The sequence below is a fragment of the Chinchilla lanigera genome, unplaced genomic scaffold (genome assembly GCF_000276665.1).
Source record: "Chinchilla lanigera isolate Chin_1 unplaced genomic scaffold, ChiLan1.0 scaffold00155, whole genome shotgun sequence".
Taxonomy (NCBI): domain Eukaryota; kingdom Metazoa; phylum Chordata; class Mammalia; order Rodentia; family Chinchillidae; genus Chinchilla; species Chinchilla lanigera.
The window spans coordinates 1819863-1835227 of record NW_004955556.1 but is presented as its reverse complement, the minus strand read 5'-3'; the positions used below and the strand labels follow the sequence as shown (position 1 = coordinate 1835227).

Here is a 15365-nt window from a genome sequence, read left to right as displayed (position 1 = left end):
CATTTCCGATAAGAACCTGGGTTTTTAACATCGTATTTGAATTTCAAATATCTACCCTCCTTATCAGTTCGCCTGCTATCCTCCTCTGAGAATCCAGTTCAGTCACTTACCATGCAAAACTCTCTTTCATACACCTGGGGATGTGCGACTGGGACACCATGGGATGAAAGCGAACAAGTGTGTTTCAGTTATTCCAAAATCTTCATATACCAAAGCCTTGGCCACTTTCAATGGGCCTTGGAAATAGGTTTATGTGAAAGCTTCTGGAGCAGTCAGCAAATTTTACACTGCAACTACACTCCTTATGCTTTACCAGGATGTTGGCTGTTTGCCTACATGTCCAGGAGTTAGTTAACCTCCTTCACTCCAGGACCGAGGTCTGTGCTACACTTGATCTTCCTTCCTGTGCACCCACCCCGGCCTGGTGGCCCTGTCTCAGGCTCATGGGCTCCTGGCATTAATAATTTGCACTTCCTTGATTCTGATCTGCACCCTGCACTGCGGTGCAATAAGAGGCCCCATTGCCCTGATACAAGACTTAGAAGTTTACCCAGCAGGAGACACAACTAATGGGCTCTGCACCTGCAGTCCCTAGGAGAAGGGCCTCAGGTGAGAGGGTGTGGCCACACCCACACCAGGCAGCACAGAAAGGTACTGGGCATGTGAGCCCTGGTGTGGGGACCGGGGCTGGAATTCCTCTCCCGTGTAAAATGGAGTCAACGATAGTCCCGCCTTGTAGGGTCATTGTTACAGAACAAGGATCATGGTGAGCACTCAATGAAAATGGCTGCTGAGATGTCCCCTAGGGGCCACCAACAAACTTGGTGACACTCACAGGCCATCACTCTAGCTCACATGGACTCAAAACATGGAGCCCCTGGGCAGGGCTCTTTCTTACCCCTCCCAGACCACACAGTACCCACCTGAGGGTGTTGCTCATTGTGTCCTCAGGGTCCTCCAGGTCTTCCCACTCACTGTCACTCCCATGACTCCTTTCCAGTGGCCAGGACTCTGGACAAGCATGCCCAGAACAGAACTGTGGCAATGGAATGGTCCCCGAATCCACCTCCAAACAGTCTCCACAGGGCAGCTGGCCTTCGGACGTACAGTGGATGCTCAGGTACTCTTCATCCTCCCAGGTGAGGAAGAGGGTTTCTGGTGGATAGCACGTGTCCCCTTCAACATGGTCCCTGTCCAATCCCAGACCAGAAAACAGAAACTGTATGTCTTCCAGCCTCGGTCAGGAACTCCTACTCTGTCTTCCCATGATGCATCAGGTAAGACCCAGCCAGGGTTCAAGCCACTCTTGCCAGAGGTGGCTCTGGGCACAGAGAAGCAAACAGCAAAGAAGGCATGGCACCTGCCTGAAGGAGGCCCCAGTATCATGAAAATAAAGAGCAGCACACACATATTACAGTCCAAGGAGGAAGCAGAGGCAGCTAAGAGCATTATGAGAGCAGCAGGCAGCTTCCCAAGCCCAGGGGACCATCGGGGAATTGCCAGAGGGTGCAGCATGGCAAGCAGAGCTATGACCCAGGTCTAGCACAGATTTTCCACGTGGTAAGCAGAGCTGCACAGAGCCTGGATGAGTTTATTAACTCTATGAGGACCTCAGTTTTCTCATTAAAAAAAAAAAGACAGGAAGGTCCTAAGCTGCATAGGGGAGTTAGGATGCTGACGTTGAAACAACCCCTTTCACAGCTCCCATGGCTCCTGGCACAGTGAGCTTGCAGTGAGTGCGAGCAGCTATTATGACTATAATGATAACGACTATTCCAACAAGGGGTTAGAGGGAGAGAGCCAAAGAACTCCAGAGCCGCTCAAGCAGGCGACCTTCAAAGCACTTTGTGCAAATATCAGGTCTTTTTCTGAGTGCTGAAAAAATGCCTATTTAGGGAGGCAGCCAGCTGGAGTGACATTTACTCCCTGTGTCACGGGAAGGACAAAAGAGGCAGAGGAACAGTGTGGCTTCTTATCTAGGGATGCAGCCGCAGATGAAAAGATGACAAAATGAGCCTTCCGGGCTGCCCCCAGCTCCCCACACAGGCAGCATGCTTTGTGCAGCGTAGCAGACCTGCTGAGAGGTGCTCAGAAAATATCTGTCGCAAGTCTGGTTAGAGAGGATGAGAGAGAGAATCTAAGAGAAAAGCACAGAGATTAGTTTTTGCTAAATTCTTGGATCCTTGTTTCTCAGTCTCCTTCCCCACCCCAAAATCAAGTTGGCTTTGGTACCCCCAGCCACCACACCACCTCCTGTCCCCTGCCCCAAAGCACCCTTTCTTTCAACATTGGCTCCGATCCCCTCAATAGGTATAAGCCACCACCCAAACACCCCAACGCCATCTGTCCCAACCTGAGTTTTGCTGTGAAACAGACATGATTTATGCTCCTGAAAGGTATGGGGGGTGGTGTGTAAAAGTGCACTTCATGTAAATATATGCATGGTCACGTGTGTAAAAAGGATTCTACATGGACTAAATAAAGAGAAACATTCGCTTTTGGGAAAAAGTATTTAAAAATTGCCAAGTGCTTGGAGGGAAAATTGATTTAAAAGTGTAAAGTACTTGCCCAAATTATATAGAAGCTGTGCTTTCTTATAAACACAGAAGGGAAGCATCCAGGAAGTTTTCTCAAAAAACAGGAAACCAGACCTGCTGCCCAGGAAGGCCCAGCCTCCTGTGCCCCACCCTGAGGGCACATGGCACAGCTGCCCACTGGCCACTGTACCCCCTGGTTGTCTCCCTCACTTGCTCACTCCCTCCACCCTTTTAATGAGCTCTCTAGCTTTCCTATGAAGCTGCAGCTTCTGGTGTTGCCTGGACAGAGACCTGGAGGCCACCAGATTCAGGGACAAGAAGCAAGCAGGCGGCCCATCCAGGGGGACTTGGTGGCCCTGAGGGTGAAACCATGGCTCTCCTTCCACAAGCCCAGGAAAATGATAGCCCTTCCTTCTGCCCTGCCACATGTGCTACCAGGCTGCCCTTGGAGATCTGACCTTGAATTTGACCACGGGCATTGGAAAATGTCAATGACGAAAGAAGGAGCACTAGAGGGGCACCCCAAGACAGAGCCCATTTCATGGAAAGGGCAAGATGTGGTGATCTGAGGAATCTTGAGGACAATAGCATTCTTTAGAGCAAGACCAGGTGTTTGGTATGTAGATGTGCCAGGTGACAGCGCACACTGGGGCCTTCACCAGGCCTCAAGGCCACTCAGGTCTTCCAAGACAAGTGCAGCTTGACTCCTACTGAAGCCTGAAGGAGTCAGGGCACTTAGAACCCAGGTACCCTACACTGGTTCCCCGCCCACCCCCTTCCCCACACGCAGGCAGGGCTCCACCAAATCCTGAAGCTCTTCTGCACCTATTTCTGTGAGAGGAACCTCAGTTCAGCTCTGAAGCATGAAATCATTCTGAAGGCTCAGCTCACTTAGGGACATTTACAGAGAAAAGACCCCATGCTCCAGCTCCCTGGGCAGCTGTCTGTCAGACATCTGAACCACCAAGTCATCTCCACCTCTCAGGAAGACAAATCAAATTAGACAGCATTCAGATTTGAAATGTTAAGGTATCATAATTGTCTATTTCCTCACACTTAAACTCACAATAAAGTTAGGTTTTGTGTCTCTTCCAGTAAGGCTCAGCTTTCTCTGCCTCTCTAGCATCAGGCTCCACCCTACTGTCCCATTGACCCTAGGAGTGCAGCTGGAAGCTCTGGGCCTCTGCTCCTATGAGCTGCACTTAGCTTTTGGAGGGTCAGTTTGCAGCAGTTCCAAGACCTCAAGGTAGAGAAGACCAGGGCACTGCAGATCTGAAGCACCAACGGTAAGCCCTAGCTAGAGATATGTGTTTAACTGTTGTCAGAGAGGGATTGTGGTTGGGGAGGTGAGTTGTTCTGGAACCCTGGAGGTGTGTGAGAGAACCCTGCAAAGGCAGCATTCAGACCTCTGCCTGCCATAGGCCCTGCTGTGTGTTAGGCTACCACTGGTCCTGGCTGGGCTGCGCCTTACCCTTTCCACCCAGCCAGCTTCTGTCCTCACGAGCTGCTCTCATCACAGATGGCCTGGCACCTACATTTGAGTTAAACCTTTAGTCTTCTAAGCATCCCTTGATTTCCAGGCACAGTGGCCTTCTGAGAATGGGTCTGGTCAGTTTAGGTCCATTTCAAGGACTCTTGCTTTACTTCACCTTCTTAAGTGACCACAAAGACTTACATTATTACTTTTACAGAATGATACTTGGTGAATTTACATGTATTTTACTTACATGGAGTCAACTCTATATGAGAGAGAGAAAGAGGGAGAAAGAAATGACTTTAAATGTTCTGCAATGACCAGCTTTCCACTTACTGGATACACACCCTAAACACGTGGGAGCAGGGAAACTTCCACCTCCTCAGGCAGTCTCAGCTCCTGGATATACATTTTACAAAGAGCACATCCCATAAATACAAGCCTTTAGATTTTTAACTAGGGTTCAACCAATGAAAAAATGATTTGCTCCCATACCTGGGAAGCATATAGCATCATACTATCCAAAGTGATGTTCAGGGGTAACGTGCCTTAATGTGATTTTCACCTCCTACCCAAACTTTAGAAATTAACCTTGCATAAGCTGCATCCCAGCCAAGCTGTCCTCATAACAGGCACACAGTCCCAAGTTTCCTCCACGACATATACTATACACTACTTCTCTATAATGCCATGCTTTGTAAGGATCTACTGCTCCTTGATTTTTAAAAATCACTAGGAATAGAATTTAGAAGAAAATGAGAAATAAAAAGTAAAATGCAATCTTCTCCAAGCATACTCTGGCTTTTCTAGGGTGCTGGCAGCCATCTGGTGTTAGGAAGTAGCCACCTGGCAGATCGTACGTTCTGGCAGTTGGATGGGAATTTCAATTGATGGGACCTGTCCTTTAGCTAGAAATAGCACAGGAAAGGGAATGCATACAGACTTGTGTTGAGTCCTACTGTGTGCCAGGTGCCGAAATGTGTTTTTCTTTTGACCTACACAGTGACTTGTGGAATGGCCATGGTCCTTGTTTATAACTAGGAAGGGACATCAGCTCTCCAGGGACACCACTCAGTTGCAAATGTGAAAACAAGCTCTGTGATCCTGAAGTTCCTGCTCTGTTTATTCTAAACTGCACAAAGTGATTTGACTCAGATGTTAGAATCAAAGAGGTTGTTGGTCTCAGAAAGCCAGCTGAGAACTGCGGACACATCTAGGGAGGTCTGACAGAGCCATTACCCCACTCTGTCATTCTAGTTCCAAACCTAAACAAGAGTGGGGACTGTCTTGGGTGACTGCTGGGCAAGTGCCATGCTTTCTTTCCTGTGGGGGTGATCACTAGCCACATGCATGTGGAGCACAGGCTAATGTCCTGTTGGAGGAGCTCTCAGAGTTTGAGTCCTCCTTTGGGGGGTGTGGAAAGATTGCTGAGTGGGAAAGAGAGAATAGGGTAAAAATAAAGCCAAGAAGTGCACAGAAAAGTTGCTGCCCATGGCTGCATGTACCACAGCTGAAGATCAGAGGCTCCACTAGAATGTTCTGGACAACTTTAATGCCTCTCTTGTGTGACCCTCCAAAGGGAGACCTTTCCAAGAATGACAGATTTTGGACATCTGGTACACCCTGGCAAGTAAGAACACCAAGCAAAATTTAATTTGATTCAGAAAAACTAAATAATGTGATTATTTTTGCCAAAAAAATGACAAAAAATAAGTAGATGACATAAGAAGGTGGATTTCACCTTAATATAAGGAAGCATTTTCTGATCAGTGACTGCATGGTGATAAAATAGGTCACCTCAAGTGGGACTGAGCTCTGCGTGCCTGGAATTATTTGAGCAAATGCCAGTATTTCTTAAGAGCAGGATGTTACAGTGCATGGAGTACGAGGTTAGGTTCAACCATTTGACACTGAACAGCCTGATATTCCATGGCACCAGGAATGAAGCATTTCTTACATATGCTGATGGTTACTAAATAACAATATTAATAATAATATCTGCTTTAAGTAACTATTGAGTGTACTGGAATATAGAGACAGTGAAGAATCCAGAGCCACTTTGTAATTCAGCAGTCAGGGTCCCTGTTCATCCTCCCAAACTATCTGGTAGCAAAATCTTTAAAAATACAAACAAATGTTTCCTTGTCTGCAGGAAGAGAGAGTTTGTATATGTCCTATATGGTTGTCCTTGGATAAATCCCTGTAGGTTATTCACTTTATTATTTTGTTAAGTGTATCAAGCACTACCTAGAGTGCACTCTTAAAGGCAGCAATAAATACACTGATGTTTCTAGTCACTATCAGATGATGGAAATGAGAATCACTGATGGATGTGCTTGCCCACCCTGTTCTACTGCACAAATTTGTGCATTGTTTGGCTGGTGCATTGTTCTTCTAGAGCTTGTATCTGGATGCTTCCAGAAGTGTGTGCCTGGTTCCTGTTTGTCACAGTTCTTCTCCCAGGGCCCCATTATCTAACACTCACCACTGCTGCATGAGTGCCCTCTGTGTCCATGGGGAGGAGTTCCAGGACCCCCTCAGTTACCCAAGTCCCCAGATGCTGGAGTCCCTTACATAAAATGTAGCACATATTTGTGTACAACCTACACACACCCTACTATATTTTTTAAATCATCCTTAGATTACTTATAATTCTAAATATAGTGGGAATGTTATATAAACAGTTGTCACATTGTGTTATTTAGGGGTAATGACAAAAAATCTGTAGATGTTAAATCCAGATGCAGTTTTTCTTCTAATATAGTCAATCTATGGTGGCTTGGATCCACAAATGTAGACCCCACGGGTCCAGTCCCTACGAATCTGCTCTAGTCACTTGCCTAGGATGGCCACCAAATAGGAGCAATTTGATCCCAGCAGGTTTGTACAGTGACAAACACAAATGACACTGGCCTGTCTTGAGCCCATGCATTGAGCTAGCAAATGCTTAAAAGCAGCAGCTGAGCCTGCATTTGTACCCGTCTCTCTGCTCCTAACAGGTTTCCAAGCACATTGGGTATACATCATAGACACTGTTTAGAGTGAACTGAGGATTATGCTTGTCAGACAACAGGACCAGAAACTAGAAACACTTAAGGGTGAATGGACACAAAAATATAGGCTAAATGAAAAAATGGTTATTAAAGTGAAGGTTTCAGTCTGGGTTTGAAGGTGTAAATGTATTTTTAACGCTTTATTAGCACAAAAAATGAGGATGCATACTACAACTGCTTTCATACCACAGTGGTTTAAAAGGCTGTGATGGTGCAGGATAAAGGTCTGCATGCTGGGAAAGCACTCCAGATCTGCCATCTGCAGCCTGAAAAACATCCTGGGGACAATCATGGCCTGGCTGGGGTTTGTTTCCCCAAAGCTCACAAGTTGTGGATGCAGCAACTCAGACCTATGCTCCTCTGTTTCTGCCTCTCCCCCAAGAGCCCAGAAACACTGCTGGGCACAGGACACATCTGGGTATAGTCACTGATTACTTCCTGGTAATCATCTAGCAATGCAATATACACAATTTATAAAATGTCTGCAAAGTCGCAAGGCTTACCTGCTAAGTCTCCTGATGTCACACACAGAATAGCAGTTCTGCCTCATATCCTGTTCCAAAGGGGTAGCCAGGGGTGACACCTCTGAATCTTTGTGACGCTGGCATAAGTGATGGGACTGCAGGGGAAGTGCCAAGGACTTGGCCCAGGGTCTGTCCCTGTCTTGACTCCCTTGCGCCCCTCCAAGAGCCAGGCCTTCTCCTGCATCTAGGGAGGTGCTGTCCCTCCAGCTGTCCTCCTGATCCAGGCTGGGGCTCTGCTCTGAATCTGTACATGTCGTCCTGGTGAATTCTTTGCCCATCGGTGTCTATTAAAAGAAAAGCTAATGGTTACTGCCTCTATAGTCACACTAGGAAAGCTCTAAAGCTTGCTTCTTCAAGAAATGAAAAGTTATTTTTTATGTTATTGTAGATCAGAGCAAATAAGAGATAGACTTGGGGTCAGCTACTCTCCATCAGCTCCCCACAGACTTCCTGGACCCCAGGGAGTGAAACACATGGCTCTTCCCCCAAACGTGACTTGATTTTCCTCTACTCTTCACAGCCTTGTTGGTGCTGCGGTTCTGTCTCCGAGGCCCTGCTGCAACTTGCTAGTGCTGCAAAATGCTATGCAGCACCACAACCTGCATTTCCTTGGACACCGGGCTTTGTCCCCAGCTCATCGTTCTCAGCTTTCTGATTCCAGCCACAAGCATGGTCTTACAGCTATTTCACAACTCAAGAGATAATTATGTTCTTTGAAATCTCTTTTGAACCAATTTTAGCATCTGCCTGCTTCCCTGTGTGAATGAGTTTTAAAAAATCTTTAGCATGTATTCCTATTTATAACTCTACAGAGTAATGACTTTATCTTCTCCTAGAAACTGAGCTGGCACTTCCATCCCATCATCCACATCCAGGTATAACAGAGGCATCTTCACTCTTGGCACCCATGGAGGGACATGCTCACAAAACGCACACTCACTTAATTGTAAATTGTAAACATGGCTCCACGGATAGACTGTGTACATACCAAAGAACATACCAAAAATTAAAATTTAAAATAAATGACATAAAAAGTAGAGAAAGAGCCATTATCCCACAGTTTCTTGGTGAGACCACTGAGATCTCCTTTCTGATGCTCCAGCTCTCCTTCTATCTCATAGCAGTCCCTCCACTCTGCAAGGCTTCCAGACCACCATCTGCTGTTTTCTCACCACCCCCTGTCCCCCATGCACATCCTCAGTGTTCCTGTGACCCTGCCTAGATTTGGTGATTCTGCCCCACAGTTGCTCCCCTACAAAGGAAGCTGATCTCCAGCTCCTCCTCCCACACTTCTCTGCCTCCACCTGTCTCCTGCAGGTGCCACATGTTGATCCCAGTTCCCAGTGGGCCTAGGTGTGGACCTCATACCAGAATCTGAGTCTCCACCCATGCTGAGATTCAGTGTATAATTGTGGGTGACAAATGGCACACAAGACTTCCAGATGATCTTTCTGAGTCTTTAATAAACACACTTTCCTTTCTTCCTACTCTGTGATTTCTCACGCCTCTCAAGTCTCCGACACTCTCCTCACCTTGCCTTTCATTCCACAGGGAGAATAGACACCTTAGATAAGAGCCCTCCATCCCGCCAGTCAAATTCCTCCAGGGCAGCCTGCACCCCAGCCCACACAGTGCTCTACTTACCAGACAGCATTCTCAGATGAGTGTCCGCCCTCACTACTTCACATGGCCCCTTCTATCTTGCACTTCCATCAAGCAGGCTTCCATCCCCCCAACCCACCCAATTGAAAGGCTTTAATGGGGGTCTCCACTGACCTATGTCATCCTCCAGACAAAAGGCAATTCTCCCTCCCCACAAATCTCACAGCACTGCTCAGCTACGTGCAGCTGAGAGTTCCCTCTCTCCTGCCCCAGAGCCTCACACCCTCCTGCTCTGCTCACCTACAGTGTGCTGGTTCCCTACCACTTCCATGTCCCTGCCTCTCCATCCCATCTGTCTTGCTCCTCTATCCCAGATCTCTCAAGGGTTCCCCATTCTCACTTCTCAGCTAATTCCCTTTTCTCAGCCCTGTCTCCAAGACTATTACCCATGTAGACATCTTTTCCAGACAGCCTGTGTACATCTTAGTTTTACATGGTACCAAGAACAGTTGCTTCTCCTCTGTGCACAGGGCCTAATGCCTCCTAGCCAGGCATTCCCAGGAGGTGCCTCAGCCAAAGTCAGGCCCCTACCCTGGGCCCATGCGCCCTGATGCTGGTCAGAGCAGGGTGCCATTTGGGATGCTCCAAGGAGCAGTACCACCTCCAGAGCTCCCTGTGGTGTTAGCTGAGGCCTCTGTTTCGGTTGCACCACATTGGTTCTTCCTCTGCCCAGCCAGCTTCCAGCAGCATCACAGGGGATGTCCAGAGGGCCTGCCCTGTCAACTTCCTGTACTGGAGTCCATGCCAAACAATCTGTTTCCCACAGAGTCCCCAGGGCAGTGGCAATGTATAACACCATGTGCCAACTTGGCAAGGCCACGGGACCCAGGCACTTGCTCAGACACATCTAGACATCTCTCTGCAGGTGTGGTTAATGTTTAAATAAGTAACTTAGAGCAATGGTGTGCTGGGCCTTATCCAAACAGTTGAAGTCCTAGAGAGTAAAGACTGAGCTCCTTGGAGAAAGAGAAAGAGTCAGAGAGAGGACAGAGACTCCCTATGGCTGGGGCCAGCACCTTCCTGCGATGTTGAGCCTCCCTCCAGGCAGCCAGGGCTACTCGGGACCACAGACAGGTACAGGGCTCTGGACAGGAACCAGGTTCAGAGATGGGGACACCACATCTTACCTGCCACACTGGCTCCATCTCAGGCAGCACACCGGGGGGCGGTCGGCAAAGGAGGAGTGTGACTTCCTGGGGCGGCCCTCGAAGTAGATTGAGCACCTCCTATGAGAAACCCAGAGCTGCAGTGAGATCTGGGCTGGCCCCGCTGGAGCCCTTCATATGTGCTCCCCACTGTCTCCCAGGTGCTGCTTTCACTGCCTTCACCCTTCTGCTGCTATCATGGCTCATGTCTGTTTGTCTGTCTGTCTGTCTCTCTCTCTCTCTCTTTTCCTCTCTCTCTCTCTCCCTGATCACAGGCAGGGAAATCAATGTCACACAATGCACCAGGAACTGTAAAATCAGCAGAGAAATGGGCAGGAGAGCAGAAGGGGCCCCAGTGAAGCCCTTACAGCCTCACAGTGGCCCCATAGTGCCCAAGTCCAGGCCAGTTTCTCTGATGGACAGTTAAATGCAGGACCATTCAGCCAACTTCTGTCTGCAGGACAGAAGTCAGGACTGGATGCCAAGAGCCTGAGGCGGGCTTGGCTCAAGGAAGTGGCTAAAGGCCACCTGCATTTAGAGCTTCTATGTTTGTGGCCCCACACCTGGAAGACGAGGCCCTCCGTGGGCCTTCCGTTCACTGCCAGGATGATGTCACCAGCCGCGATGGCCCCATGCTCCTCAGCTGGCTGCCCTGGAAAGAGCCTCTTAATCCTAATGAGGTCACTCTGAAGGAGACTGCAGCTTCCCCGCTCCACCTGCACGAAGCTGAACCCCAGGCCATTGGTGTTCTTTCTCAGCCTGACTTCAAACTTAGGACCTGGATTGTGGGGTATAGATAAAAACAACTCCTTCAGTAGGCTACCATTGAGTGGCCTCCTCATGCAGACTGTCACAGAGGAAAATTATTTCTGTTTTGCATAGAAAGATGTCATTTGCTCATTTCTGTGGTGGAGTGTATTATACCTGTTAATCCACATCAGTGCTGTCCAATAGAGGTATAAGAGGAACTGCAAATACAACCCATAAGTTTCTTTTCAAAGCTTTCCAATGGCCACATTTTTAAAAAGTGAAAGGAAACTGGAAAATAAACTTTAATGATGCATTTTACTTAACCCTCAATTTACAATAGGGTTATATCCTCGTAAACCCATTGTCCATAGGAAATACTGTAAGTTGAAAGTGCACTTAAATGATCTAACCTATCAAGCATCCTAGCTTAGCTAAAAGAATATCAATCATTCCCCCACCCTAGTCATTGGGCTGATGGGGGATGCAACTTGCCGGCACTGCCTGACAACTCAAGCCCAACAACTCAAGCGCATATCATGCTAAATATTGCCAGCTGGGAAAAGATCAAGACTCAAAATTCAGAGCCCAGCTTCTACTGAGTGTGTGTGGACTTCACACTATGATAAAGCCAAAAAATACTGTAGGTTAGATCATTCTAAGTTAGGGACCATCTGCAGTTCTGAAGTATTCTTATTTCAACATATAATCAATATAAAAATTACTAATTTTTTCATTCTTTTAATGAACTAAGTCTTCAACCTCTGTCATGCATCTTACTCAATTGGATTGTTATAGTTCAAGCGTGTGACAGTCACACACATGTGGCCACCATGCTACACAGTGCAATTACAGATAGCCAATTAATGCATAGAGAGAGATAGCTTTGAGAGCATGCACAGCACGTTCTTAGCATTAAGCAAAACTTGTATCAGGTGTGCATTGCTCTCGTAGAACCCTAATTGTGCTTTATGATGCTCAGGACTAAATTTTGCCTAATTAGACCATGAGGACACTGATGGCCAACTCTAGGGACAGCTGCCATTTTGGTTTGCCATCCAAGATGCGCAGAGCCCTGGACACCTAGGCAGTCTGGCAGCCCAAGAAGTTTCTGGGTTTCTTCCAGTATGCCTTCTCCAACTCAGCTGGCAACCACGAATGTGGGGATGAAGGCACAGCTCTTGAACTTCAATTGGAGAAAGACTGGAGTCAGGTTGAGGTTTGTGGCACAGCCAATTCTGCCACTTCTGCCCTGGCCTCCTTTTTTCAGTTCAGAGTCAGCTTTGCAAAGGTGCCCATTGGAGAACACAGAGCAGAGATGGAAGAGGAAATGGATGAATGTTTCCCTCCTCCACACTACCTCCTACCCTATGGTTGCCTTGCCCCTAACCTGTCCCATGCCTGTGCAGCAGGACTGCAGAGAAAGGGCTTGGCATGGGACTAAGATCCAAATCATGACATGCTAAGGAGATAAACCTTTTCCTATCAGGAAACCAAATCACAAGAGATGTGCAAGGATCTGTTCTGTTAAAAGATGTGCAATTAGCACAATTGGGCCCTTAAACGGAGTACGCATTTGCTTTCTAACATGATGCTAATAACAAGGCTAGCTTTCTGAATACCTTTTGTCTTCCACCCACATGATCAGTGCTCAGATAACTCTATCACAAATGCCTTGGCGGGAACGTGGAACCAAGTGTATCTGAAAATGTACGACCCTTTCATGCCAACTCCACCCCTAAATACTTCTCAAGCATTAACATTTGGGCAGCTGATCAGAAGACTGAGGAAGGCTTGGGGCAGAATTATGCCTGGTAATCATTTTGGAACAATGCATCTGCTTCGGAAACATATACCATCCGTTTGGCTTATGATCATAATCAGCACTGCTCGCATTTTTTTTTTTTTTTTGAGAACCCGGAGGAAGCCTTCCTGCCTTTCCCCTTTGACTTGACAACTCCAAAGTAGCACACAATGACACGACAATAGTAACACTCCATTTCTCCCCTCTCACCATCTGTCACTGAGACACAGCTTGCAAGCCTGCCAGGCAGGGCTGTTACCAAGGAAACCGCCGCATGTTCGTCTCCCATCCTGTCATTAGCAGAAGGATGCTGCTGTGCCATGCCTAGGCTTCTTCTCTCTAAGACCAGCTTTGCAACCTGGAAGGACAGGTGAACACACTCAATTCATACTCTGGGAAGCCACCAGGCACCATGCCTTTCTCTCTGCAAAGGCTTCTGCCTCTTTTTAATACTTCTGATAAGGTGCTTTTTGGAGTCTGAAATCACAGTCTTCAGTCTAGGCTTTGTGGGATCCAGACTGTACTGCCACCTGCCCACTTGACACAAGCACCTGGGAGTCACACCTGTCCCTCCAGGGCCCACATGCAGTGCCAAACTCAGCCTCTTCCCTTTCCTAATGCTGCTTCAGTCTTCTTTTAGCATCTGCACCCTCAAAACAGGCACCGTTCCCCCCATTATGCCCCCAGGGACACACGTGGAGGGGTCCAGTGTTCCCCCTTCTGCCCTCCAAATTCCCATCTGGTTTAAGGCTCTTGAGCTCCCCACTGGGAACAAACCCCCCCTGTGCTCCTCCTCTAGTCCCTCCCCACTGGCAGTGCCCAGTTGGTCTCCAGCAAGTTTCTGGTGGCCTGGCTTGCCAGATCCTGCCTTCATTTCCTTTGGTCCAACCAGTATGGCTGCTGCTGAACATGGAACGCTCTTGGTTAAAAGCCTCTAATGTCTCTAAAACCCACAGAATAGCATCCCAGGTCTAGGCCGGCCTGCACCCTCACCCCCTTCTGTCTGCTTTGACTTCCCATCCTTCTTCCCCACAGCACTCTATACTCTGGTTAACCAAAGTGGGTAAGGAACCAAGGCCAGACTTCTCCTGGAAGCTGGTTAGAAATGCCAAGCTTCCAATGCAGACATGTAGCCAGCTGGCTTCTACCCTTCTGTGGCCAGTGTCATTTAACACCAGGCTCATGACTCCATAGTGATTATTCGCAGCTGTTGTCATGCTAGTAGCACAGCCAGGTAGCCTCTGTAATCACGTTCATGGGCAAAGGTCTGAAGAACTGAGGGTGCTAATGAAAAATGACTGTTCTGGAGGGATGTCAACCAAGGTCACCAAGACAAGAGCACTTCATCATGAACAGAAACCTCCTTTAGGAAAGGAAGCCCAGCACCTTGCTGGGAAGGCTTCAGAAATCCTGTCTCTGGGCAATGCCAGACCTCCTTGGGTGTAGTTAAAAGTGCCCACACCCGAGTAGAGGACAGAACATGGCTGGTTACCCAGAGATACTGCCTGGGCACTGCGTGGAGAGAAGGGCCCCTGGTGGATGGATGTCCTTGACTCATGGGCTCCTGACTTACTACCCAGTGGTGGTGAAGAGACTCCCAGGGCAAACAGGGTGATGGGAACAGCAGGAACTTGGGGTGAGGGGCCCCATGGACAAAAGTGAGGGGAGAGAGCACCTGAGATCCAGGATGCACTGCTCAATGGGGTGACACAGGCAGGGGGCACTGCGGGAGCCTGGATGGAAAAACCGCTGTGCTTTCCCAGCTCTGTTTTGTTGTCTGATTCCTAAGTCTAGGCAAGGACCACGATCTCACCAAGGCTATTTATAGGAGAGCTTTTCTGCTTGGAAACATCTGTCTGCTGTCTCCTGGCTTTCACAGCCCCAGAGAAAAGTGGTGCTAGGCAGCAAAAATAGAAAAAGAAAGTCACGTTTTGTTTCCTGGCTGCCTCTCCCCAACCCAGAGGAAAGTGCAACCTCTGCTGCTGTCCAAAAAAATTCCAGAAGGAAGGGAAGAGCCCTGGGGTTGGGTGCACTCACCTGCCCAGGACCCTTGAGGTACTGCACAGCTTGCTTGTGGGTGAGGCCGCACAGACTCACTCCGTCTACCTGCAGGAGCCGATCACCTGGGGAAGGAGGCAAGCTGTGTGGCACATCCCTGGGGCTGCAGGAAGGGCTCTTGCAAAGCCCTTGCCCACACCCACGGGAGTGCAGGAAGCAGAACTACCTGGTCCCCATGGGTCAGCAGGATCTTGCATGGCCTGAACTCCCCACCTTTCCTTCTGAGGCACCGAACAGATGAGCCACAGAAAGGCCTGCCTATTCTTGGTTCACACAATGAATCCAGCTCTGTTCAGCCTAACCCTTCCTCCGATTTTCCTGTGAAACCATTTTTGAAATTATTTTCAAGTTGCTCAGGGGA

General features: G+C 48.3%; 1 protein-coding gene across 10 annotated transcripts in view; it reads right to left on the bottom strand.

Moving 5' to 3' along the window:
• Positions 1–15365, bottom strand: part of Frmpd2 (FERM and PDZ domain containing 2) — a 115817-nt gene that overhangs the window by 12729 nt on the left and 87723 nt on the right. For all 10 annotated transcript variants that reach the window (XM_013508802.1, XM_013508806.1, XM_013508801.1 and 7 more), the window contains 6 exons: positions 14984–15069; positions 13157–13304; positions 10959–11173; positions 10378–10476; positions 7568–7872; positions 924–1190 (listed from right to left, as the gene is read on the bottom strand). In XM_013508802.1, coding sequence (XP_013364256.1) covers positions 924–1190; positions 7568–7872; positions 10378–10476; positions 10959–11173; positions 13157–13304; positions 14984–15069 — 1120 coding nt within the window. The remainder of the gene's footprint in view (positions 1–923; positions 1191–7567; positions 7873–10377; positions 10477–10958; positions 11174–13156; positions 13305–14983; positions 15070–15365) is intronic.